This window comes from Vicugna pacos, chromosome X (assembly GCF_048564905.1).
Source record: "Vicugna pacos chromosome X, VicPac4, whole genome shotgun sequence".
Lineage (NCBI taxonomy): Eukaryota > Metazoa > Chordata > Mammalia > Artiodactyla > Camelidae > Vicugna > Vicugna pacos.
Genome location: NC_133023.1, coordinates 54,370,506 through 54,397,254, shown reverse-complemented (window position 1 = coordinate 54,397,254; position 26,749 = coordinate 54,370,506). Strand labels below are relative to the sequence as shown.

General features: G+C 43.3%; 1 protein-coding gene across 4 annotated transcripts in view; it reads right to left on the bottom strand.

Moving 5' to 3' along the window:
* DLG3 (discs large MAGUK scaffold protein 3) overlaps positions 1-26,749 on the bottom strand; it is a 51,459-nt gene that overhangs the window by 18,840 nt on the left and 5,870 nt on the right. The window contains exons 7-10 of one of the 4 annotated variants that reach the window (XM_072955667.1): positions 26,225-26,384; positions 24,472-24,628; positions 23,936-24,038; positions 5,352-5,466 (exon numbers count right to left, since the gene is read on the bottom strand). In XM_072955667.1, coding sequence (XP_072811768.1) covers positions 5,352-5,466; positions 23,936-24,038; positions 24,472-24,628; positions 26,225-26,384 — 535 coding nt within the window. Of the gene's footprint in view, positions 1-5,351; positions 5,467-22,969; positions 23,018-23,935; positions 24,039-24,471; positions 24,629-25,504; positions 25,968-26,224; positions 26,385-26,749 lie in introns of those variants that run through there. The other 3 variants (XM_006217669.4, XM_072955666.1, XM_006217670.3) reach the window with 3 other exon arrangements.

The window sequence follows — 26,749 nt, the reverse complement described above, 5'->3', positions numbered from 1 at the left end:
GCTGGCACCTAGAACTTGGATTTCCCAGCCTCCAGAACTGCAAGAAATAAATCTCTGTTGTTCAAGCCGCTCAGCCTGTGGTATTTGTTATAGCAGACTGAGCTGCCTGAAATAGAAAGTACTGGATAAAGGGCACATATTACTTGAAAACTGAGCAGCCCTTCCCTTGCCTGGTCCATCTAAAGCATGTATGGAGAGCTATAAAGCAGCAGTCATTCAGCTGACCTTAGTGCAAGAGTTAAAATTTCTAGCACCTTCTAAAGAGCAATTCAAAAGCCCAAACTTGAGTACTCAGGTAGACACAAGATGGGTCATTGCACAAGAGGAACGAATGCACCTGGCAGCAAGTCGGTCTCCGTGGCACACCTTGAATAAGGAACATGGAGAGCGGGGAGGGCACCTTTCTCCTTTAGTCTACCTCAAAGTAGTCTGGCCTTCGAGGACAATTATGAAGTTAGAGGGGCATTCACGGACCCACAATGTGTGAATGTTTGGGGTTCACAGCACCTGTTGGATCAGCTGAGGGGATAATGAGCACAGGTCCAGGACTGGTGTTTGGGGTATAAGATGTAGCAACAGGCACTTCCTGAATCACTGATACAGGAAAACTCTGCCCCACCCTCTGGTAGCCCCAAATACTACATAAATTGTTGTTGCTTTTTAAGATGCAGATTATCATCACTCCCAAATTCTGTCAGATAGTGAAGCCTGCCACTATTACCTCACTGGCATCTTAATCAATTATTGAAACTCATTAAAGAACAAGAGAAAGTATGGCTCCTCCAAGCACCACCCTCAGCTAAGCACAGGGTAGCTGCACAATTAATGTCTACAGCTTGCTGGCAAGAAGGAGCATCTTCCAGCCTTCTTTGATGACCAAGCCAATATTTCTGACACTGTTTCTTGAATCAGGACTGCAGATGCCCCAACATGATTTCCTTCCTAGAGCAGGAAGAAGACGGGAATGGCAGATGGCCAGTCGGAAGGCCAGGACTCCCAAAACGCCTGATGCTGTCCTGTGGCTGCAAAGAAGGCAGCCAGGCTAGCTGGAACAGACTTTCAAAAGCTATTTCTACAAATGTACTATCAAGCCTCTTAGCAATCTTTGGAGTATAAGGTCTTTTGTTCATTCATTTAATAAATAGATAAACAAAATGAAATAAAACATGAGTGTAGAACGTGGTGGTCTCTGGAACTCTAACCTACCCTGTGTCTTTTTACTACCTTCACATCAGTCAGAATGGCCTGAATTAAATATCTAGCCACCTTGACCCTGAGCAAAAGGCTCAACCGAGGCATACTCTGTGGACTTTTCCAATGTGGAAGGCAAATTAACCAGCAGAGCAAAGGCCCTAGACTGGGCAGAAAGAGGGGCTCTGCTCACCCTGCCTATACTGTTTAACAAATGATTCTAGTACTGTGAAGGGTGGGGAAAGCCTTCCCATTAAGTCACTAGTGACTTTAAAACTCAGTTTTGCTTTCCAAACACTGTTCTCTTTCCTTCTTCCTCCTGTTCCCCATGCCACAAACCCCATCTCCCCTGTGGTTAGTGCAGCTGCAGCTCCCTGGGGCTTCACCTGCTATACAGCCTCAGTGCAGCTGCAAGAGGGTGTTATTTGCTTCAAATAGCTTTGTTGCCCTGTGCACACCAGAGAAGGATAGAGACTCAGGGGAAGGGAAGGGAAAAGAAGCATGTCACAAGGGGAAACAACGGCAAACAGAATTATAGGTGAAAGCCCACTGAAAAGGGTTCCTTCACATAAACCACCTGCTGCTCAGTATCTTCTGCGTAGACAGCAAGCTGCTGGAGGGCAGGAACCACACCTACTGCCTCCATGAATCTACCGCCACAACCATGCCCAAGTTCTCAGACCTGTGTTTTACTGCTTTCCATGTGGCAGGAGCTAAATTAAGTGTAATGTTCAATTGTTCGAGTGAAACAGAAATAAGCGTCTATTGTGATACACAGGTGGTCATTCCTGAGTTTTCTGATTGTTGTTAAAAACATACATTTTCCCAAACCTGGTGAATCCAAATCGATAGGAGACTGGGAATCTGCATTTTCACTAGCACGCCAGCGGATGCCTATCAGTCAGCAAGTTTGGGAAATGCTGAAAGAACCACATTCTACAGTCAGGGCAACCAGGTTCAAATTCTAGTTTTGGAACTTCTTAGATGTCAAACTGGAGTCTCAGTTCTCTCACCTGCAAAATGAGAAGAATAATGTCTACTTTGTAGCATTATTAAAAGGATTTTAAAAGCAGTTTAAAGAGAATAACAAAGGTCCTAATGCAGAGCAAGTGTTCCCTAAACGTTTGTTTCCCTTCATTATGAAGACACTGGGGACTACTGAAAGCCTCTTGAGCAGATGTGTCCAGGTTGTTGCTCTAGCTTCAACCAGCTCTACAACAGCCAGACAAATGGCTGCCCAGGCTCTTTTGTAACACGTCCAGTGACAAAAGATCAAATTTACTATCTCCAGAAGCAGTCCATTCCATTTTCAGATAATTTTAATCATTAGCTCTTTTTTCCTTATGTTGACCTGAGATCTGCCTTGGGTGACAGAACAAATCTAATCCCTTTTCCACATGATAAGGTGATGCAATTAACTTAGATAAGGAAAGTGAGGAGTAGGTATGGAGGGGGGCTTCCATTTGGAACACACTGCTTGTCTGAGGCACTGGGAGGACAGCTGCAGGCATGTGTCCAGCAAGTCGTTGATATGCAGATCTGGAGTTCAGTAAAGAGATCAGAGATGTCATTTACTCGATGACAGGATTTGAAGCTGTGAAAATAAATGAACTTGCCATTTACGGGGCAGAGCTAATGAAAGGTATTGAGAAATGATCAGCAAGGTAGAAAGAGAGCCTTTAAAGAAGAAAGCAGGTAATTCATGGGAACAAATGTGGTGAAGAGGTCAGACCAATGGCAGATAATCAGCAAACCAGTCACTGAATTTGAAGACTAAGTGGTCACTGCTGATCCCTAACAGAGCCTTCTGGAGTTGCTTGGAACCACACCACCATGCTGAAAAGCAGATACACACCTCCTTTCCTACTGAAAGAGAGGCAATTTGAAGAAACAGCTGCAGCAAATACAGACGACTGCAACATTTCCCAACCTTGGATGCTAAGGCGGGTTTCTCTAAATATCCTATCTTTTGGGGAAACATTGCCTAGTACAATCTCTCTTGGAGATTAATCACAGTAAAGAACCCTATTTTCCTGTTTAATCCTGCATTTGCCCAACTTACTGAGCCGATTTTTCACACAATACTTAACATTTTGAGGAACTAGCGTTCCCTGGCACATAAGTTGACAAATGTAAGCAGAAGAGAGACAACAGTTTAAGGGACTATTGGTATAAGGAAATTTTTTCTTTTCCTTTAAGAATGGAATAAACTTGAATATTTTAAAATGCTGAACAAAAGGAAGCCAGTGTAAAGTTAAAAGAAAAAGTCCAAAAAGAGGCACAAAAGGGAATAGAGCGAGCCAGGCTCCAGAAGAGGGTAAGCTTAGTGAAGGACTTTAACTCACTGCTTCAGCCATAAAACATTATTTCCCTTGATTAAGTCTAGTGATAACAAATGCCCACTATTCTAAACCATATTTACTTGGATGTTATCTACCTAAGGTTAAGGGCAGATGATATAAACTGTATAAACTGATTCACTAGAAACAGAGTGCAGTCTCCACCCTCCTCCCCAGAATTAGACAGAATGTATCCCTTGCCAGGACCAGAGAAGGGTGTTCCAGGTCTTCCAGGTTGGGAGCTAATGCCCCACTCCCCTGCCAAGCAGGGAGAGCTCTAGCACAGGATAGGCGGAGAGGGGAAATCTAAAAATAAAGCTCTCCAAAGAAACTGTCTTGCCTAAAGAGCAGCTTCCCACGCACACTGGAGTGCCACATCTGCGGGGGCTAGAAGCACAGGAACGGAACAATCCTGACCAAATCACGTAAGTATTACCCTTTTGTGGGCAGCATATTTCTGATTCCCTGCATTGGCACCCCAGTGTCTAGGCTGCAGACCCAGAGCAAGGGCTTAGTGACAGAAAACAGGAAACTGAGAAGATCAGTAGTGACTAGTCCAGCCTTCCTCCCGCTCTCCTCTCTTCACAGCAAATGTGAAGAAAGCTGCTCTCAACACACAGGGAGTCAAGCAGAGGGTTCATCTTAGAAAATAACCATGAAGGGTTCTAGTGGGCTTCAGGCTCGAAGCTGGGCTCCCTCGGTTCCTCCCCCTGCAGTAGGCTCAGGGACTAGCAACTGAGGAAAAAGAAAATCAAGCACTGAAAGAAGAACTGCAGTTAGCATGTACATGGGTTGGTTCTCATCATCTCAAACCCCAAGGACATAGCAGATGTCACGTTGCCAGGTAACTGGCAAATGTAGCCTCCCCTCCCAACCCCTCAGCAGGTATCAACCTCCCCACCCAAGCATTAAACACACACACACACACACACACACACACACACACACACACACACACGGCTCAGTGGAGTAATCCCACCACCTCTTTCTCAGAGGATTTTAACCTTTACAATGTACTCGCCCTGACTGTTGGAGTTTTGCCAAGAAGCTCAGGCAGGAAGAAGGAAACTATCTCTATTTCTAGGAGGAGTCCATAGTGTTCATTTAGCAGTCCAACTCCCCAAGAGGTTTGTACCTTGACCTGACAAAGTATTGTAATGTGTCTCAAAGGTCAGAAGCTCAACCTTGGACAGTATCAGGATAGCTTTCAGCAGCAATACATTCAATGCTATATAGCCGTTCCCTCCACCCACCCTTCCTGAGGAACATCCACCATCCCATCCCATGTCCCATGATTCAGATACAGTAGACCAGTGCAGCAGGGAGCAAGGAAATAGAATTGAAAACAAACAAAAAAACCAGAACACAACAACCTGTAAGTTCTTTGGTCTTTTAAAAGAGACCCTGTACCAGAACACAATGATAGCTGATGTGCTCAGATACAAATTCTGATGTCTATTATGCATATGTGGAAGGGGGAATGCCAAGTTTCCCCTCAAATCACAGATTGCAAGCAAAGTACTTTGAACATTTGAGTGCTATTTGAATGCTGACTAGCAACAATCACCCAACAGTCTTTTACAATTAGAGCAAACTGAAATTTTCCCGTACTGAGTCATTCATGAACGAAAAGGAAGAAGCCAGCTCACAAAAGGGAGGAGATACTGACCATAAAGTACACAACCTGAGCATACAGTGCAAAGTGTTGTTTTAGTACTGGGAGTACACCCTCCCTACCCCACTAATTAAACAAAAAGGGCTGGGTTGGCACGAAGCTCCCCTCGTGCAGCACAAGGCCTGGTGCTCCAAAGTGAGACTTACCTGACATACAAGGACCTCTTCTCGCTCGTCCGGAGGGACCCAGACCCAGAGCTCATGCTGCTGTTCATCATTTGTTCTCGCAAGTCATGTATCTTCGATTCAAAGCGACTGTACTCTGTCAGGGAGACAAGGGAAAGGACAGGGAAGAATAAACCCAAGGAGCTGCACTGGGCCTGCATGCCAGAGGCCAAAGAGCCGGGAGCACCCCTGGCTTCAAAGCAGCCAGAGCCAGCCCAGTCAATCTTTGCTTTGATAAGCAGAGTCCCTCCTCCAAGCACAGAAAGACAGATTCCTCTCCACCTCCAGGGTAATAGAAGGAAAAGGAAAGAATACACCTGAAAAAGGAGTAACATTTGGACATATCAAATGGAAAAAGCTTTTATCTGCCTTGAAATATCACTGACCCTTAAAAAAAGTAACAACTGGAAAAAGGTTCCAGTGCAGCCTTCATAAATCTTTGGAGCAGGCACTAAGGCCCAGGGAGAGCAGATGGGAAAGGAGACTTTCCCAAAAAGTGGATTGCAGAGAACAGATGGCCCTGAGATGCAGGGTGGAGGGGCAGGAATAGACCTGAGGCCATTATATCATTGTTAGGCAAAGAAGATGATTTGTTTCTAGATAATTTTTTTTGAGGGGGAAGACTGGAACGCAGTACAAAGGTAAAAACAAACCTCACAATCAGATAAGATCACAAAACTCTCCTGAATTATTTCCCTTTTAACAAACAGGGTCTTTGGCTTCAGTAACAATTAAACATTGAAACAGAAATTCTCCCAAACCTAGAAGCCTGCTGACACCTCTCTGCTCCAAAATACCTAGTCAGTGGGGTCATAAGTCCACGCCCAAATCTATAACCCACTAACACCATCATAACAGCCTGAAAAAGCCTCATCACTCTGGAAAGGTGACTATGGGTTTACATCCAATTTAAGAAAACCTGACATAGGAATATTAACTCTATCCATGTAATTACTATAAAAGGCTTTTTTGGGGCTACTTGGCTGTGACATTCTCCTAGTACACGTAAAATATGATATTCTCATTTACCACACACACACACACACTCACACAACATTTTTCAAGTCTATAATTGCCACATAAAATGGGATATATCGAAGGCACAGGCTGTGAAAATGGTAGAAAACAGGCACATTTCATTATGACAAGCTGATTTTAAAGGAAGTCAAAATTTATACTAGGGGTTGAAGGCTGGGGAACTGCTTTACAAAACAAACACATTTCCTGGGAAAAAGAATTCCACAAAAGCATTTTCATGCACCACAGAGGGCTGGCAAGAAGCATCCCCACCTAGTCTGTATGACTCTACAGGCAGAAAACAAAACACCTGTTCCAACACCTGACACTCCCCTTCCCTCAGCAAAGCAACCTGACCTTCAGCTGCGTATAAAGGGAAATACTAAGAAGCCTAAAGGGGAGGGAATGGAGTTCTAATTCACACAAACATTCTCTTCTCAACAAAGTTTCTTTTTGTTCACTCTGGTACCAATGAAACCAACTGGTTAAATTCATGTGCTCTTTCATTCATCATGCACTGGTGTTATGGTGATTTGTCCTCATTACCTACTCCCGTCCCTGAAATCCTGCAGAGAGCAGTTCAGTCACTGACTCACCCACTAAATGTTAGGGGGAAAAAAAGACAGCAGCTGGAATAGGTCCCTGTTCTGAGGGTTATAAGGCAACACATCAATATCAATAAGGCATCCCAATCTAAAGGTAGAGGGTGGTGACAGATCTGTCATAGAGCCCTGGCCTGCTCAAGAGCACAGCAGCAGGGCTGTCTACCTCTAGAGCCCGCCAAAGCACGGGTCCCCTCCCAGGGCTTGGCCCCCCACCCTAGCCCTCTCTAGTTGGCTCTTTTCTGGCCCTCCTCCCCACTCACCCGCTATGAGTAGAACCGGGTGAGACAAAGAGATTTCTGACCAGGCAGCCCTTTCTTGCGCAAGCTAAGTAAAACACAGAAATATGCACTGAGCCCAGAAAAAAAATACACCAATCTATCCTTAAGCCATTTTCCCCCTCTCCCAACTTGTTTATATATTCCCTTCTTTGGAATTGACTTGCCTACTGAACTCCAACTTAGCAGTAGGTCATGGCAGTTGCTTAGTAACTACATTTCTTTAAAAACCCTTTAAAAAACAACCACCAAACCACCATTTCCTCAAAGCTCCTAATCCAAGGTTGATAAGGCTGGGCCAGAGGGCCCACTTAAAATAGACTACTGGAAGAGAATAAGGCTATTGCTTTAAGGAATCTACTTTCTGTTTTCTATTTGCTACTAAGCCTTCAAGTCTATTAAATTGTGTTTTATTCACTTTTCCCTCATTCAGATGATCCCCTTAGAGTTCAAGCTGCTCATCAGTCTCTTGCTATTATTTGTGGAGTTCCCTAGTGTTCCGTAGGCACAGAGTAGCCTCTGAATAAATGATTGTGTGGTAAACAAGGAGCAAATTAGAATACTGTGCCCAAGTTGACCCTTCTGTTCTCAAACTAATAAACCTAATGGTTTATTTAACTGATGGCTGCCAGCTTCACTGAAGATTTGGAAAGGTAGTTAAGAAGTATTCCCATTTACTTTTGTTTCCAAGGTTAATTGTTGGGAGGAACTGAGGTATATATTTTTTAAATACCTTTTTGGAATGTTAATAATCCACACTGAGCATCTGATTAACAGACTTTGTTTATAACAAAAAAAATTAATTCTAACAAAAAACTGTTTAGAATAGTCTTTAGATAGTACCTCATCTTAATATTAGAGGCATGGCGATTTTCCAAGGACAAAAGTTTCACTTAGAAAGCATCTGAATTCTAAGACCTCACAATTTGCCAACGCCTCTCTACCCCTTCCACTCATAACTAACAAAGTCATTGTTGGAAGGCATCTCCTAAACCTGCATCATAGACTAGGAAACCCACCAGACCAACCTCTAATCCAAAGAGCTCACTTCAACATATTACTAAAATCTCAAGTATACTAAACTGTGTTATATACATTTTTTCCCATTCAGATGAACCCAACCATTTGTGATCCACAAAGATATCCAGTGAGTCATTGCTCCCTCATTGTCTTTACTAATCATAGAGAAACAAGAAGCCAGGGGAACAATCAGACGTCATTCCCTAAAACAGGGTTTCCTCACTGACCACCTGGGGTGCCTCTGAAAGATCAGGATTTTGGCCCCTACCCATACACACTCAGAACCTACTGAGTGGGCCCAGGAATCTGTATTTTTTTAACAAGCATCAAGGTGATTCTGATGCCCAATAAAGTTTGAAACTGCTGGTCTTGATTACAAAATTGGGTTTTGTTTTGTTTTGTTAGTTCATGGGGGCGGGGGGGGGGAGGCAAGTATCCTGCAATCTGTCTCAAAAGGAAGGTAGGGCAAGAGGGCTGGAAAGCTCTCAAATAATCTTGTTTTGGCAATACAACTGCAAATCCCATGGGAAAGGAAAGTGCTAAAGAGGCCTCTGTCCAATATGCCTGCAAAGAAAGCTGATGAGTTTACATTTTTTTAAATTATAAAAGTGGTATATGATTTTTTTAAATCTTTAACTTTTTTTGGTCATTTCTGTATCATTTACCCATCCCACTACCCAGAAATAACCAGTTAGTATTTTTAGTATGTTATCTTTCCAGACTTACTTCCATGTATACATTGTTCATATACATACACTCACAACTCATACAGATTCACAGGCATCTATTTTTTTCATTCTCTGATATATCATGGAAACCTATCCATGTCAGTAGAGGTCTATCTCATTCTTTATAATAGCTGCATAGTATTCCTTATTATGGGATAGACCATAATTTATTCAGTCATACCCCAACTGATATATTTAAATTGTTCATAATTTTTTAATACTGCAATCAATGCTGCACTGTATATGTGTATAAGTGCTTCTATAGCATAGATTCCTAGAAGTAAAAATGCAGGGTCAAATTATATGCACATTAAAAAATTTCATTGGCAATACCAAACTGAACTTCAACATTCTGAAACCTTTATGATTGAAAGTGAGGACAAACTGCTATTCTAAAGCTTCCAGCAACTTTTCTGTTCCTGAAGAAGTAATAGGCAGAATTTACCATTGAGGACAGATTGATTTTTGTTTGGGGAGAAAGATTTTAACAAGCCTTTTGGTTATGCAAAAGCAAAGCCAAGACTGTATCCTGGAATAGACAAAGACAAAGAGGAAGCTCAAATGTTCTCTCTGCATAACCACAGGAAAAGTTGTCCTCCTATGGGCAGAGCTGCTGGTTCAGAGGGCTTGTCCTACCACCTATATGACATTCTATCTACCTCTAGAAATGTCTACCTCTAGACTTGACCACTCTGCTTCCCCCTAATTGATAATTTCATGCCAAGCCTCCCTGGTACTGTAAACAACACCGTCCTTTCCCCTGTGCACAACTAGTGTTTCCTCAAGCTTTGCTGATGTTCTTCCTAATTGCTTCCTCAATCTATCTCTCTCTTTCTAACTTCCACTGTCATTGCCTCTTCATTTTTCTCATGACTATTTTATCTCTTGCCTTGATTTAGGTCACATCATGCCACCTCTTCTCTGGACCACTGCTGCCTTGCTCTAGCTGGTAGTCTGCCCCCGGACTCTCCAAACTCCATGCCAGCTTAAGATTCTTATTTGAAAAGCCTTCTTAAACTCCAACTTGTAGAGCCCTCCACCCCCACCCAAGTATCTATAATAACAGCAACTAAAGAACTTTAATATCTCAACTAAAATTTCAAAGACTGCTAACGCCATTGTCCTGTCACTCCCCAGCCTATCTATCCCATCTCTCATTATACAGATCCTCTTTTGAGCTAGCCTGTCTGGAACCATTGAAAACAATTTGTTCATTCCTACGTGTTATTCTCTTGTCCTGGAATTTCTTCCCCTGCCTGATACTGAACATCCTTTATGTCCTTCACCACCTTTCTTTCCTCACACCAGAAGTCTTACTCATTCATTTATTTATTCAAATGTTTACTGAATGTCTACTGTGTGCCCAGCATATGAGAGCTGCTGGGGATATAATGGTAATCAAACAGTTCTAGAAATTACAATAATGAAAGAAACAACTATTTAATTATAATTTTAATTAACTGCTATGAAGAAAATGCTAAGAGAGACTAACAGGCTGACCTAACCTATTGGAGGGTGAGGCATGGGAGGTGCCAACAAAGGCTTCCCTGAGGAAGTGGCATTTAAGCTGAGCCTTTAAGGATGAAGAGTTAGCCAGGGGAAGAGGGGTGGAAAAAGAAAGCACTTCAGGCAGAAGGAACAGCATATGTGAGGATACAAAATGCCTGTATCACAAGGAAGTAAGGGGATACTGGCAGGAGATCAAACTAGGAAGGTAGAACAGGAGTCAAATTATACATGACTTTGTGGGCTGTGGTAAGGATTTTTGCTTTTATCCTAAGAGTAACGGGAAGAAGTCACTGAAAGATTTTAAGTAGAGGAATGACATGATGTGTATGTGTGCGTGTATCACTTTGGCTATTTTGGACAGAATAAGTGCAGTGCCTCACATGTAGATTTAGGTTTACTGACAGCAGAGGACCATGCTTGCTCTTTTTGCTAGCTTGTACAGCCCCTAGGGACCTCTGCTTTCACAGCTCCCAAACTACCTAGCCCCCTAGCCTCTGCTAAAATATATTCAATGTTGGGAAGCTCTCTATTCCTTAATTATTAGACAACACTATTCAAGAGAAAATTATTGGGTTAAGGTACATCTCTTTTGCTGGCTGGCTCTAACTTTGGTGTCTAAAATGGCATAAAACATGATGGATTCTCTTCTGCATAATTGTATGAAGGAACAGTTTAAAGAAAATCAAAGAGCTGGTAAATCTGGAGCAGGTTCCAAGACTACTGAACAAGACTGAATAGAAGGTAGACTGTGAACAGGGGAAAGGCAAGTGATAGAAAGTTGGGGGCCAGATTATGCGTTGAGATAAAACTTTTCCTACTAGGCTTTGGGAACCACTACTTAAGTGTTTAAATAGGAAAATGATACAATTAGAACTAGGTTTGGGGGGAGATTATTCTGAGAACATAATATAGAAAGGAGGACAGAGCAAAGCTAACAGAGACCATGAACCTATTCTACTAGTATAGACAATGTCTTCAAAGGCCTGACATAGTACGGGGGCAACTGAGGACAGAAAAAAGAGGCAAGAATCAAGAAATATGCTGGAGCTAGAAGAGGGAAAAGTTGACATCTGATTGCATGTAGGGTGAGAAAGGATCAGAGGCAACCTCTTGAGTTTTTTCCTCAAAGACCAGGGAAAAGGTGGGATAATATCAGCCATAATAGAGAATGGTCATCATGTCCTCAAAATAAGATCTCTCTTCTTTAAGCTAAATATTGTTACTTCCTTAACCATTTTTCATCTAACATGGTTTCCAGGCCCTCCACTACCTCTCCCTTTTTAAAATCTAGTGCCTAGAATTTGTGGTGATGTCATTTCCTTTACAAAACTATAAGCTCCTTGATGTGGTTTTTGTTTCCTTCTCAAAGTTTAGCATAGCAATCTACACCCTTGTTGAGTCAACGATCTTTACTGAATGTGTTAACTCACTATAAAGATCCAAAACGACAAACCTGGACACTGTAATTCTCAAGTTCTGGCTTCTTGAGAACAAACGTAAGAAAAAAGAACACAAAGCTTTTCCCTTCCATCCACCCTAAAATGCTAAAAATTGAACAACAAAACCACAAACCACTTCTGCAAAACACTAACATATCAGAGGTTTCAAGACCTATTTAATAGCCTAATAAAGCATCAAAGCAGACTGAAACTACAATGCTCATTAACATGAAATGGACACATATCCAAGCCTCCAAATCCATCTCCCCTCTAAGACTTTGATCTCAAGTGTATCTACCTTGTTAATGACAGAAAAATTGTCTTCTCAAAATAAAAAAATGACATCTGTCATTAATTTGGAAAGCTGAAAGGGGCTCAGTTTCTCACCCATAGAAAGCTTATTTGATCCTATATGATTGTGCGTAGGAAAATGTTGTAAAGACACAAAACAAATGAAAACTACAAAGGGTATTTACTCTGCATGCAGGACAGAACTTATGGTTTGAATGAAGATATAAAAGGTAAATGCTCCAAAATAAAATAAAAACCATGCCTACCAAATTTGGAAATGACAACACAGCTGGGGAGATAACTGAACGACATACTTCAGACACACAGATTCTGACAGGTAGGAACATTGGGAAGACACAAATAAAAATAGAGTAAAAGAGAGACATGTAACTTCCTGACCTTGAGTCCCCACACAAATACTGAGTAGGGAAGATAGTGCCGAATAATAGCACATGTCTTGGTTGGCTATCAACATAAAATAAATCAATAGCTGCCCAAAGGCTCATTTGTTCCTATGGAAGTGCAGGTGTTCAAATCTCACACTCATACAGCCCTCATTTGCCATTGCTGAGCTGCCCTGAGCTCAGAGGAATCACACCATTGTGCAAATGTACAGAATTCATGAGAGAATCACAGATTTTGATGAGTATGAATTGTGTTTTAGGTTTCTATAGTTGCCTTTGGAGTGCAAATCCTCAGGACGTGGATTACAAGCATCTGACCCAACAATATAGCTCATGGTTTTTTTTTTAAAAATGGATGGAGCCAGAAGTAAAATAAGCCCATCAAGAAGATACCTGTCAGTGTGGAGGTTTAAGTATGTGAATCACCAAATAACACATTTCTTGGAATCACAAACTTGTCTCTATAAAATAAAATGAAGCCTATTACTTGGGTTAGTTTCTAATTATGGGATCTACTATTTAAAGAATTTGACACCTCTAAAACTAGATAATTTCTCAGATCCCTTCTAATTTTGACATCATTATGATTTTAGGACCAAATCAACGAGGTCCATAAGGAATCAAACCTAAAGACTAGTCTAATTTAAATTTTTAATATGATCTAGAAGGAAATCTTCACATCTGTTCAATAGTCTTAAACTCTTTGGCTAAAAAAAAGTACCAATTCAAAGGCTGTAGATTGCAGAAAAAAATTAAGGCTATAGGAGAGGACAGAAAAGGGGCAAATAGGCCTCCATGTGGGCAAACATTGCCTGAAGAAAATTAATTTCAGCCCTACTTTTAGAACAATAGGCTTGGAACTATGACTAACCCAGAACAGAAACCTCGATGTCATCATACTCTGGTCCCTACACTATCACAATGTGCTTCCTCAGCCATACACACACATAGCCAGGGTTCCAGATAGCATCCTGATACTGAGAATAAAACAGAAAATAAGACATGCCATATCAGCACACCATAAAAGATTCCAGTTTATCCCTACTGACTGGATGTTTCTGTACCCCAAAAAGCTTAGGGAGGATGCAGGAAGGGTATTGAATGAAAGTGATATACTATATAAAGGTGCCATTACATTCAGCCAAGCCACCTGGTCTGAAACGAGTAGAGTGAAAAATGATTTGATCTCAATATCAAGTTAAAAAAAACCAGTTTTTCACAGAACCTTGCCATTGGTTCTTCTCACCTATTCCAGATCAGGTAAAAGCTTCAAATAGTGCCTTTTCTCTATTTCAAAAGATTCATATAGCATATTCAAATGCAAGATTAACAACAAAGCCTTTAGCTCTTTTAACCCATAAGCCAAAGTATATGTAAGAACCATCCCAAGACAAAACACCTCATCCAGAAAACACGAGAATGAAGACAGAATCATACACTTCCTTGCTCTGAAGGTAGCAGTGACTCTTGTTTACGACAATCTTTTTCACTTAACAGAGATGCTGCAACACAGTGACTGAAAGACAACATTTTATGACTAAGCTTCTTAACTTGAATTAATGTAACGGATTTCTATGTTTTACTATGTTAACTGAGAGTCTAGATTCAAATGCTCTTCACAGTAGTCACTTAGACAGGATCACAAATTCTCTGACAATCTTTTTTGGGGTATCAACTGAATCTCTTTTGTGTCAGGTTGCTGTGGAAGGAATCCAGAAAATGGGATCTAGAGACTATTCTCTGGTTATTTGTCAAAACATCTGTGGTTATTTTTCAATAACTGATACTTTCAGAGTAAAATATTATAAAGAACAGAACTAAGAAACCCAAAAATCCAAATCATGAGAGTGTGTGTGTGTGTGTGTGTGTGTGTGTGTGTGTGTGTGTGTGTGTAATAAAGGTGGCACTTCAAAACAGCATGGAAAAGATGGATTATCTACTAAATGGTACTGCAGTAATTCCTTCAACATTTGGAGCAAAAAATAAGGTAGTATCCTGCCTTGTATCATAAATAAGGTCCAGGCAGGTTAAGGTTTTAAACACAAAAAGAAAAACATTACATAACTAGAATAAAACTTAGGTGGATATTTATTTTTCTCTTGGAGTAGGAAAGACCCTCCAAAAGCTATGGGCAGAGGCAAGATATACAAAGAAAGTATTGACAGACTCGACTACATAAAAACATAAAACATCTTGTACATCAAAATAAAATAGCAAACTACAAAACAGGAAAAAAAACTTTACAATATATATGACAAAGAACTAATATTCTAACTACTTTAAAGGTTTTACATATCAATAAGAACTGATGAACACACCTCAACAGGGAAATGGGGAAAGGGTATGAACAAGCAATTGGCCCAAAAAAAAAAAAGATCAATGAACACACATACATACACATACACACAAATGTTCACTCTTATTCTTAAAAAGAAATACAAATTAAAATATAAATTACATAACATTTTACCTAACAAATTTGCAGAGATTTTTTTTAAAAATACTCCATGTTAGCAAGGATTATAAAATATGCACTCATATTGTTGGTGGAGGTGGAGAATTTAAGCAAATATATCAAAAGCCTTAAACATGTTCATACCATTGGGCCCAATAATTCCACTCCAAGGAATTCATTCTGAAGACACAATCACAGATTCACAAAAAGCCTCATATAAGGATATCCATCAAAGTGTTATTTATAAGATCAAAAAATTGCAAACAATCTAAACATCCTCCAGTAAGGGAATGGTTACATGAATTATGGCACTTATGTGATGGATATTATTTATTAAAAACTATTTTAATAAGATATTCATGACATAAGTTAAAAGAATGGACATAAAACTTTTTAAATACAATGATCCCAGACTTGAAAGAGATACATACATACTACACATTATATAAAACTTTCAAGGGAAATACACACAAACAACAGCTATTTCTGGAGGTAGTTTAACAGGTGATTTTAATTTTTTTTTTGCTTTGTACTTTTTGTTACTTTCTAATTTTCTACAAATCTAAATATAACACTTATATATCTAGGAAAATACAATTTTTAAAAGTATATATGTATATTTCAATTATATATAATATAAAATACAATTTGAGGGAGGTGGGGAGACAGACTTAACACGACAAGCCCAAAGAAAAGCCAGGATACACATACACTAGAAATTCCTCTCCACACTGCTCCTGGCTTACTCATCATTTTTCTCTGAGACTGACCCATTCAACCAGTTGCAGACAAATCCAGTTAAATGTATTATCACTATTAACACCTTGCCATCTTATCCAAGAGTGGACCAAAGAAGGCTTGCCAATGCCTTGCTGAAATCTAAATATGCTGCATCTACCATATTTCCCTGATCTATCAATCCAGTAACTCTGTCTATCAAGGTAGTTTGGCAGTCTGACATGATTGTTTGACCTTGGTGAACCAATACTGGTTCCAGTGCTCACCATTTCTTTTTGTGAGAGTTTAACTGAAGATCTGCAAAATTCTCTTTCTCTTTTTTGAAAATCTGAAGAACATGCATGTATCCAGATCCCTAAAGTACATATTTATACAAAATATGTTAATTTCATCAAGTGAAAAAAAAATCACCCGAATCTCTAGGGTCTTTGCTTTTTTAAGACATCTAAATTCAGTGAAAAGTAAACAAAGGTCCATCTCAAGAGGATGAAAGCCTTATCACAGGAAAAAAGAGAAGACAAGACCTTTATTAAAGCAAGACTGTTATTAGCTCAAGACTGTGATTAAATAACAGTCTAGGCACAAATAGCAACTTGTAAACTGAATTTATGACACACTTCTACTTATCTAACACAGAGCTTGAGTTAGAAGAAACATGTTGAGATCGTCCTGCACAGTGCCTTCATTTTACAGACCAGAAAACTGAGGTCCAAACAGGTTGACTAGTACAAGATCACTCAGCTACTTAAGGTCAGAAGTAGAAGCCAGGGCCTTGGCTACTCCTCCATGATGATCCCCTTTCTTAACATTAAGGGAGCAAAAACAGTATTTTCTAAATTTCAGTGACAATGATAGGCCCAAATTATTCTACTTCTCCTATTTCTCTATTTAAAACAATAAAACAAGTACCCTATTTTGGAATGTAAGTCGAAAGCTTGAAACAAAGCAACAGTGTAAATATCAGGGTCAAGATTTCAACAAGCAACACGTTAATTTAAAAAGAAATCCTAAAAATCTATAAATAAATAAGAAACAATTCATTCTCATTACTATATATTATTCTAATCATTCTAACCCATCAGGAGAACTGATGTTCTACAGACACCAAAGCTCCTAGGATTTTGCCTCAAGACATCTAACAAGGACAAGAAAGCACCTGTCTAGGTTCAGAATGCTTTGTCAACTTCAGCTCCCATTTCCTTAGGCTACATGGAAGACAGATAAGGCCAGTGCATGCATGTATATGAAGTTCAGCCCCAGGAGGCAAAACTGAAAAGAAAGCTAACATTTTTTTCTCCTGTAAGTTTTCAAAACAGGGTAGGCCTGAGCGCAGCCACTTTGGGAAAAAGTCTGGCAGTTCCTCAAAAAATGTTAAATGTTGTTACCTTATGACCCAGCAATTCCACTCTTAGGTATACATACCCAAGAGAATTGAAAACATATGACCACACAAAAACTTGCCCATGAAGGTTCAGAGCAGCAGTATTCACAATAGTCAAAAGGTGGAAACAACCCAAAAGTCTATCAACTGAAGAATGGATAAACAAAATGTGGTATAACCAAAGGATGGAATATTATTCTGCCTTAAAAAGGAATGAACTGCAACATGCTACAACATGGATGAACCTTGAAAACACTATGCTAAAAGGAAGAAGCCAGACACAAAAGACTACATATTCTATTATTTCATTTACATGAACCAGTCAGAAAAGAAAACTTTATAGAAACAGAAAGTAGATTAGTGGTTGCCTAGGACTAGGAAAGGGGAGGAGTTTGGGGGAAATGGGGAGTGACTGTTTATGGGACACCATTTCTTTTTGGAGTGAGGAAAATGTTCTAAAATTGATCGTGGTGACTGTTGCGCCACTCTAAACATTCTAAACATTCTTGTACACTTTAAATGGGTAAATTGTATGGTATGTGAATAAGCTATTTTTTGTTGTTGTTGTTTAAAGGTGGGCCCTATCATTTTTATCAGGTCAGCATTCCTGGCTAAAATTATCTACATCCAAGCCTTAAACCCCCTCCAGCCCCCAGTGATAAGAGTGAAAGGTAGTCCCTTATCCTCCCGGTTCCCTCTAGTCACCTGAGTAATAACCTAGTTGGCTTGCTCTGGCCTCAAGTCAGTTTGCACATAGCAGAAGCAAATCAGGGGACCAAGCAAAACAAAACCGAATAGCAACAATAAGCACATAAAAAGATGCTCAACATCATTAGCCAGCAGGGAAATGTAAATGAAAACCACAAGGAGAGACCACTTAACTCACCAGAATGGCTAGAATCAAAAAGACTGAATGAAAGAGGGTTGGCGAGGACTCAGAAAATTGTAACCCTCACACTGCTGGTTGGAATGTGAAACAGTACAGCCACTATGGAAAACAGCCTGATCACTCCTCCAAAGGTTAAATATACAGTTGCCATATGACCCAGTAGGTATATATAACCAAGAGAAATAAAAACACATGCCCATGCAGAAAACTGCATACAGATGTCCAAAGGGCAGTATTCATAACAGCCAAAATGGTGGAAACAACCCAACTGTCCATCAACTGAGGAATGGATAAACAAAAGGTGGTATATCCATAATAGAATATTATTCAGCCATAAAAAGAAATGAAGTATTAATACATGGTACAACATGGATGAACCTTGAAAACACTATGTAAAGTGAAGTAGCCAGTCATAAAAGACCATATATTACATGAATCCATATTTATGAAATGTCCAGAACAGGCAAATCTACAGAAGCAGGAAGTAGCTTAGCAGTACTGAGGGGCATGGGAAGGTGGGGAGGCAGTGACAAGTAAAGGACTCAGTTTTTTTTTTGAGGTGATGAAAATATTCTAAAATTGGTTGTAGCGATGGTTGCACAACTCTGTGAATATTCTAAACACCACTGAATTGTACCCTTAAATAAGTGAATGGCAAGGATATAAAAAAAGGAACAACAAATACAACTCCATGTCACTTGAAGAAATGGGAAGTGCCTATTTACTTCATTAACATTCTTAAGCCTACTTACATTTCTAAGAAGTCAAGCAAACCAACTCTCGTCTTTTGGCTCCTCCCGGGGATCCCCCCACAGTATCATTCCATGGTAGTCTTCCTAAGTCCACTTTCCTTTTGTAGGAGAGGGGGTCTCCCTCAGGCTTCCAGCAGGCCCTCTACCCACAGGTTCCCTTCTCCTTTGGTGCAGGAGTCTATGGTCATCGAGACTAAAATGCTGGCATTTGGGAGTTGGTTTTACTCCATTTGTTAACACCTGAAGGAAGAGTCTCAGAGCAGTATCTTCCGAGTAGGGAGAGAGGGCTCTCAGCTTCTCTACTGTGGTGGGAGGTCGTTGTGCTCTATCGGCAAAAGCCCTGGACACGAAATTCTCAAGAAATCTGACTTCAAATTTTGATTCTGCCCCTACTGGCTGTGTGACCTTGAGGAAGTCACTTAACCTCTCTGATCCTCACTTTCCTCGTCTGTAAAATGGGGCTAACATCACCTATCCCACAGGGATATCCTGAACATTAACGCTTACAAAGACATCTAGAACATAGAGATAATCAATAACTCAATTCAACAAACCATGAGCCAGGCTCTGGACTAGGTGCTGGGGACACAAAGATAAATGCAATATTAGTCGCCTTCAAATTGTTCAGTGTAGAAATGCTGTTAACAGGAATTCATTTTCTTCCTTCTCTACTTTAGCCTTCTTTTAGGATGGCAATAGGAGTTTCATGACTTTTATTCTTTGCCTTGATAAACTTTCACCTCCGCACTCTCAAGAGAGATCTTGCTGATAGGGGGGCAGCTATGTTTACATCCCTCATTCTCAAACAGGGGAGGTGGGGTGGTTACTTAAATGCTATGGTGAAAGTATCCCTTTTACGCTTTCAAGTTATTATCAACACTTATCCTTAACTCTTCCAGGCCTTACTTAAAGGTGTTTCCATGGTGAAAAGTATCCTTATTCAGCACTTTAAAATGAGTATGGAAAACTCTCATTCCTTCTCATTCCATGTATCCCTAGCCTGTCTGGATTTACATTCCAGTTGAAAAGACTGGTCACAAAGGATCAGTTCCCAGTTAAGCTACCTTAGTGACCAATGTCTGGCTCACCTCCTGATTTGGGGTTCACATTCTATGCTAAAAACAAAAGCACTTTGCAGAAAAAAAAATACTAGCTCAGTTTTTAAAGAGAAGCTGACACAAAGTAACCAGGGGAGAAAAATATAAGAGATAGTTTCTAAATCAAAATGTTATAACATGAAACCTATCCTTTCCTTGGTGGAGCAATTCTACAAGTCACAGAAAAATATTTCTCATTTTAGAATAGATTGGAAAAGAGACTCTGCCAAGAGCCAGTTGTTTAAATTTTCAATTTGAATTTTAAGCAGGATTATACATGACCAAGAACATCATGCTATTTTAGCTAAATAGGTGGGATTGCTGTGTCCCCAACAGTTTGGAGCAATCAGGAGTGAAACCACGAAACAGCATCTCTCACTGTGGTACCTTATCATTTAGCACTCCTATTTCTATTTTAATATTTTCCAAAGCTTCATCATACAAATATTTGCAAAGTACCCGTGCTAGGTACAATACAAAGTTTAAATAGACACAGTTGCTATCTTCATTATGGGTTCAACCCATTAAGCAAACCAGATATATGAAAGAATCTTAGAGCTGCCATCTAGCCCCTAAGTGCCCAGGGGAGATACATTAGGAAGCAATTGTCCTACACCTATCACCCTTCCAATATTGTACCCTCTCTATTTATTAAAAAGAGAGGGGTAATGAAAATGTTCTAAAATTGACTGTGATGATGGATGCACAATTCTGTGAACACACTAAAAGCCACTGAATTGTACACCTAAATGGGTGCATTATATGGTATATGAATCATATCTCAATTAAGCCTTTTTAAAAAAGGAGAAAAATTGTTCTTATTCTGTTCTAATTAGCCAAAGCTATTTTTTTTAAGCTCTCACACCAAAGGATATCTAGCTAAAGGCTGCACTGGATTGGCAATGGTGCCTCAAGGGCCACCATGGAGATCACTCCAATCTTCCCCTGCAGTTATATCTTTCTTCCCCTCACTCTCTTTCCCTAGTCTCTCTTCTATTATTTCCCCAGTTCCTTTCCTCTTGTTCCTCCACTCCAACTAGATCTCAGGTCTCTCAGGCATTCCCAAGCATGGTTTGTCCCAACTGGTGGACTTCAGGATTCAACTGATTGCTGAACCGCAGCAACTTTCCCTTCATGACCTTAGGCAAATCATGTCCTTGCTCTCCTGTTGCTGTTCTGGTTTGCACAATGAGGGGTTGAACTAAGTGATCCTTTCCAGCTCCCACATTCCATGTTAAAAAAAACAAAAATAATGAACACCTACTTGGCCAATAACATGCAAAGTCTCCGCCATTTTAGCCAACAGACATATATTTGGATTATTCATTTTGTAAATGCCTATGTGATGCAATCTTCCAAAGAACAGTATTTAACATAATTATAAAAAGACCAACATGGAGTCTTTATTTTTAAAAACCATCACTTTATCAAAGAAAATTCAGAGCCCAACACAGAATGCTTTAATAGTCCCTTTGGACCTGTCTCCAAGGGTCAATTTTCAAATGAAAAAAAAAAAAGTTTTTGCACGTTGGGGCCCTGTTGGATTTATCAAACCAAAGAAAGAAATGAGATTGGGGTGGCAGAGCCTTAACAACAGTGGTTCAACTAAATCCTAAGAGAAGAAAGGCTTTGTTTGGCAAATGGTAGAGAAACCCTAAGACAGCACCTCAACAAACATCATAAACAGAGATGCTCAGAGAGCAATGAACACTGCAGGAATCCCTTTACCGTGGACATCTTGCAGCTTTTTATGCAAACCAATTACATTCTCCCAACAAAACTCATAGAAATATGTAGTCACCAGTTTCCAACATACTACCACCAGACAAACTCACACTATTGTTTCCATGTGCCCAACATCAGAGAGCAAAACTGAAAGAAATACATCAATTTCTCCTACACACACACAAATATGCAAGAGAAACCATTTTCTTTGCAGAACCTATGTTGTCTAAGTTGTGGCCATAAAACGGATAAATATTGGTTGCTAATAAAAATCAGATGGTTAGCTCTACACTGAAAAGCAAAAAGCACACGCAGGCATCATAAAAACAGTAACCCTAATGTGTGTTTCTTGTCATTAAGCTGGACACCAAACATAGTGAGAAATGACTCCAAGTGTCTGTTTGCATCCCTCTTTCCCATGACCTCAGACCAACAAGCTCTCCCGTTTGTCACCTCCTTACACTTGTCCCCATCAAAAGAGCCTAGTGCAGAAGAAGGTGGCAAGCCCCTCTCTTCTTGGCTGGAGGCGCTGAACAAGAGTTTTGGGGGGAGGGCGGAAAGGACAAAGGTAGGCGCTTTCTGCCTCTCACAGCTTTGCAGCAGGGATCCCAGCTTCTCCCCATTCTCATCACGGAACCAGGGCACCTGCCCGGGAGAGGGCCTTTCCGCCACCTGAGTAACCAGCCAGCAGGGCCTAAGTGTCCAAGGAGCCCAGGCGCTGCAGCCCTCGGGGACAAAGGCTGGCCTCACAAAGAGGAGGTGGACGCGAAAGTAGTCGGCAACCGTCGGAAAACTCTTGCAAACAAAAGCGGTGCTGGGGGGGCTGATACCGCACCTTGGGGGTACTCAGAGGTCGCTAGGTTCGGGGGATTCAGGCGTGGGGGTGGAGGGGAAGACGTCGAAAATTCCTTCCAGGACTGGGATTAGGGAGCTGCTGGGAGCGCAGCCGCCAGCAGGAAGGAGGCTGAGGGGCGGGCGGAGGCCCGGGGCGAGGAGGGGCAGAGTTCGTGAATGGGGAGAAGTGACGGCAAGAAGGTGAAGGCCCGACGGAGCCCGCGGCGGGAGGGCTCAGCCCTGCGCGGTGTTCCGGAGGGGCCCTCAAGGAGGGGCTGAGAAGCCGCGCGCCGCCCGGGGCTGGGGACACGCGGCCGAGGGATTCCGGGGAGAGCGCAGAGTTGGGGGCACAGTGGGGGAAAAGAGAGAGTATGAGAACAGAACCGTAGAGAGGCTAGGGGGAACTATGAGGGGGCCTGACCCCCGTCCGCCCCACCTCACCTGGCGCCGGGTCGGAGTCCAGATCTAGGGCTGAGAAAGCGCCAGCTCCCGCCGGCCTCTCCGTCCCGCGCGGGAGACCACGGACACAAAGCGGGGCGCGCAGGAGGAGGGGAGGAGGAGGGGGGGAGGAGGGGAGGGGAGGGGGAGGGGAGGGAGGAGGAGGAGACGCCTGAGGCGCGCGAGGGGGGAAGGAGGGGCGCCCGCCGCCCTCCGCCTGGGTCAGGGGGCGGGGCGTGCGGCTGGAGGCCGCGCTCGGCCGGCCAATAGCCACCCCGCCGGCCGGCTGACTTGGGCGCGCCATTCCGCAGCTCACCTCGGCACCTGGGCCTTGGCTGGCCTCAGCCAATCAAATGCTTTCATTTGCATAACCAGCTCCGCCCACACGCCCCAGCCGGGGAACTGCTCCCAGAGAACACAAAGAAGGCCCCCCGTAGGGGGAGGGGGTCCACTTCCGAGTCCCTACCACGAGAGCCGAGCATCACCTTTTCAGCACGTTTATGGGTGTTTCACGGTCACCCTGATGAGTGGAGGGTGGGGGTCACAGCGGTTTGGCCCAAGATCTCCTAAAGAGGTCAGTACTCTTCTCTTTCAGGTCTTTCTAACCGAGAGTTACCCTCCGGCTCCAGGATACACAGTTACGTTTTTCGCCTCTGAGCCCTCGGCCTCCACCCCCTCCCCCTTTTCCAGTCGCCCCAATCTCTCTCCTTCCAATCGTGGGCTGCTGCCCACTACTGGCCTAGAGCTGCACTGCAGCCCTGATCACCAGGCTTTGAGCACAGCCTTAATTGATGCTCTCAAGCTGCCCAAACCTGCCCCTGTCCAGTGGAAGACGAGAGAGGAAGAGGTTACTGCACTAAGGTAGAAGGGACCTGGCCAAGTGGCTTTGTTACCCAGGATGGCAAAAAGCCAACAACTAGTATAAGTCTAAACTCCCCACATCATATCGTTCCACCTTCCTTCTCCTACCTTCAGGTCTGTACTGGGCCACAATGGTGACTGACTGGCCAGCCCGTTTCAGAGCAGCTGCAGCCTGCTCATGAGTTGCATTCCTCAGGTTCACACCATTCACCTGTCCAAAGAGAGGAGTTATGAGCCACCCCCAAAGCAAGAAAAGAGTCCTCTGTCATAGCAGTTAGGAGAGGGAGATGGGTTGTCCATCCCTAAATCTACTCCGATGCTTTCTCAATATCTCATCCTTGCCCCTAAGATGAGATAACATCTATGTATCCAGGTAAAGGACACAACATCTCTAGTGTAATAATTATCTCTGTGGGGCTCAAATGCCAACCACGGTTAAAATTCCAAGAGACATTCATTTCCTCCTTAAAGATAAGTCTGGTCCCTGTCCCTCACTAAGGATATCTGTACAGAGAATATAAGTTTTCTCCAGCTCTTAGCCTTCCCCCATTTCAAAAAGCATTCCTTGGAGAAAGCAAGGTCTTCCCTCCTCCCTTTTAAACTAGCACAACTCCCATCCTCCCATCTCGCCTTTGTCTCCTCACCGATAAGATCCGGTCTCCCCTGCGCAGCTCCCCACTCAGGTCAGCTGGGCCTCCTGCCAGGATGAAGGAGACAAAAATGCCTTCTCCATCCTCTCCTCCCACGATGTTGAAGCCCAGGCCTGTGGAGCCCTTGTGCAGGATGATCTTGCGGGGCTCTCTGATAGGAAAGGAGTGGAGAAAGGTCAGGACAAGGTAGGTATAAACCGTGGTCCATGTAAAGTCCAGCGAAGGCCCACATTGCTGTAGGGGGATTTGGGTGCCTAGGTATGATACCCTGTTCCCTTTCTCTCCTGAAACTTGCTTGGCTGCTGTTTTCTGCCAGGTGCCAAGTTTCAGTTCCACTTCCCTCCCTTCTTCCGGAGGGCTGGGCATCAACTTCCCAGGACAGTCCCCAACTCTCTCAGGTCAACAAACCCCTACCTTGGGCTCTAGAGACCATATCTCAGAGCCCACTCACTGGTCCTCTTCCTCCCCAGATTCTCCCATCCTACCAACCGGTGTGATGGACCCTGAGCCACAAGAAGGGGAACCAGTTAGGGGCCGTGGAATGGCCCTGGGATTGATTGCACTCGCCACCCACAAACTGCGCCTACTTACTTTACACATGCTCCTCTGCAGTCTCAAAATTCCACTCACCAACTATGACCCCTCCTACTTTCCCCAACAACAGATTTGGTCACCAGCTACCACTATGTTCCCTTGCTAGGTGATGTGGGAGACAGAGATAAAGAAATCCCAGGTCCCCAAAAGGAGCTTAGAAGCCTAACCTGAAAGAGGAGACAAGAACAGGAAAACCCCCACCGCCTCTGTAAATGGTCACAGTGCCACTAGGTAAGAGCAGCAGTGGTCCCCGTATATCCTTACAACCCGACTCCCAGCACGCACTTGCCCAACCCACTCCCTTTACTTTAAGCATCTTTCATCAGAGGAGCCCCAAGTCCGAGAGACTCTTCCTTTCATGCTCCCAGTCTCGGGTGTGAGGCTCCCTCCCTGAATCCCGGATGCTTCTGCTGAAGCCCTCCTCTCCTCCTACCTGGCATCCCCTCCAGGCCTCAGCGAGCGGAGAGGCCAGGCCCACCTCTGCGAAGCCCTCCTCCAGGCTGAGGCTGAGGCGGAGCCCAAGCCCAGGACCAAGCCGGAGCCTGAGAACTTGCGTGCCCTCTCCATGGCTCCTCCAGCTCTCCCCCCACAACCGTCCGCCTACCCTTCCGGCTCCACTGCAGCCAGCCCATAGGCCTCCAGGCCCCACCCCACAGCAAACCTGTCCCCCGGAACCCGGGCCGGCCCGACCAGTTCCACCGCGGGAGCAGCCGCCAGAGTGAGGTGGGGCCATTCCCTGCGAGGCCACCGGCCCGCCGGCCTCCCAGCATCCCGCCAACCCCACCCGCTGAACTGCTTTCTTCTCTAACGTGGCATGATTGCAGCCGCGGGGGCTGCAACTGTTTCCGGGCAGGAAACCCCGACACCTCCACCTCCTCAGCTCCCTAAAGGCCCCATCCCACCCTTTCTCTGCACTGTCGGATGGGGGCCACGCACTTGGCACGCCCCCTGATGGTAGAACTTGTCCCTGCATCCACCTCTGTCCCTCCCTTGGGCCCCAAGGGCTTCAGAGAGGGCCTCAGACCACAGGACAGGAGCAATGAGGGCCTTATCCTCTCCCTTGCCACACTATGAGGAGGCCTGTGGCCAGCCGGAAATGCTTCCTCTCCTCCCCATCCCTAGGTAGGATGAAGGGGAGCGGGGAGGGTCTTACCTGGTGAAGTCCTCCTCAGCCAGCATGTGCCTGGGGATAGGAGAGTAGCGGGCGGGGGGAGCCTGAGGGGGAGCAGGGTAGCTGACCTTGCTCTCCACAGCCCCAAGATAACCCAGGCTGGAATTATGGCTTATGTGGTTGTCAGCCAAGGCAGTAAAAGCTAGAATCAAGAAAGGGAGAGAAAAGTTCCGAGCCCACTCCACATTGGTACCCTACTCTACCCCACCCTCACCAAGGACTGTCCCCCACACACCATCTCACATGCAAAGAGACCAAGGTCTGCTGATTCCTCAGGCCTCTCCTCCCCACTTCCCCCACACCCTGGGTTCCTCCTCCACAGTCCCTTTCTGAATCCTGGGCTCACTCCTGTGAGTCTTAGAAAGAGCTAAAGTCAAGGCAGTCTACAAAGAAAGGCATGACTAGAGGTGTGACTAATAATAATCCCTCACATCTCTATAGCCTAATACAGTTTTCCAAGGGCTTTCTCGTCCATGATCTCATTTGATCCTTGCAGCCGTCCTATGA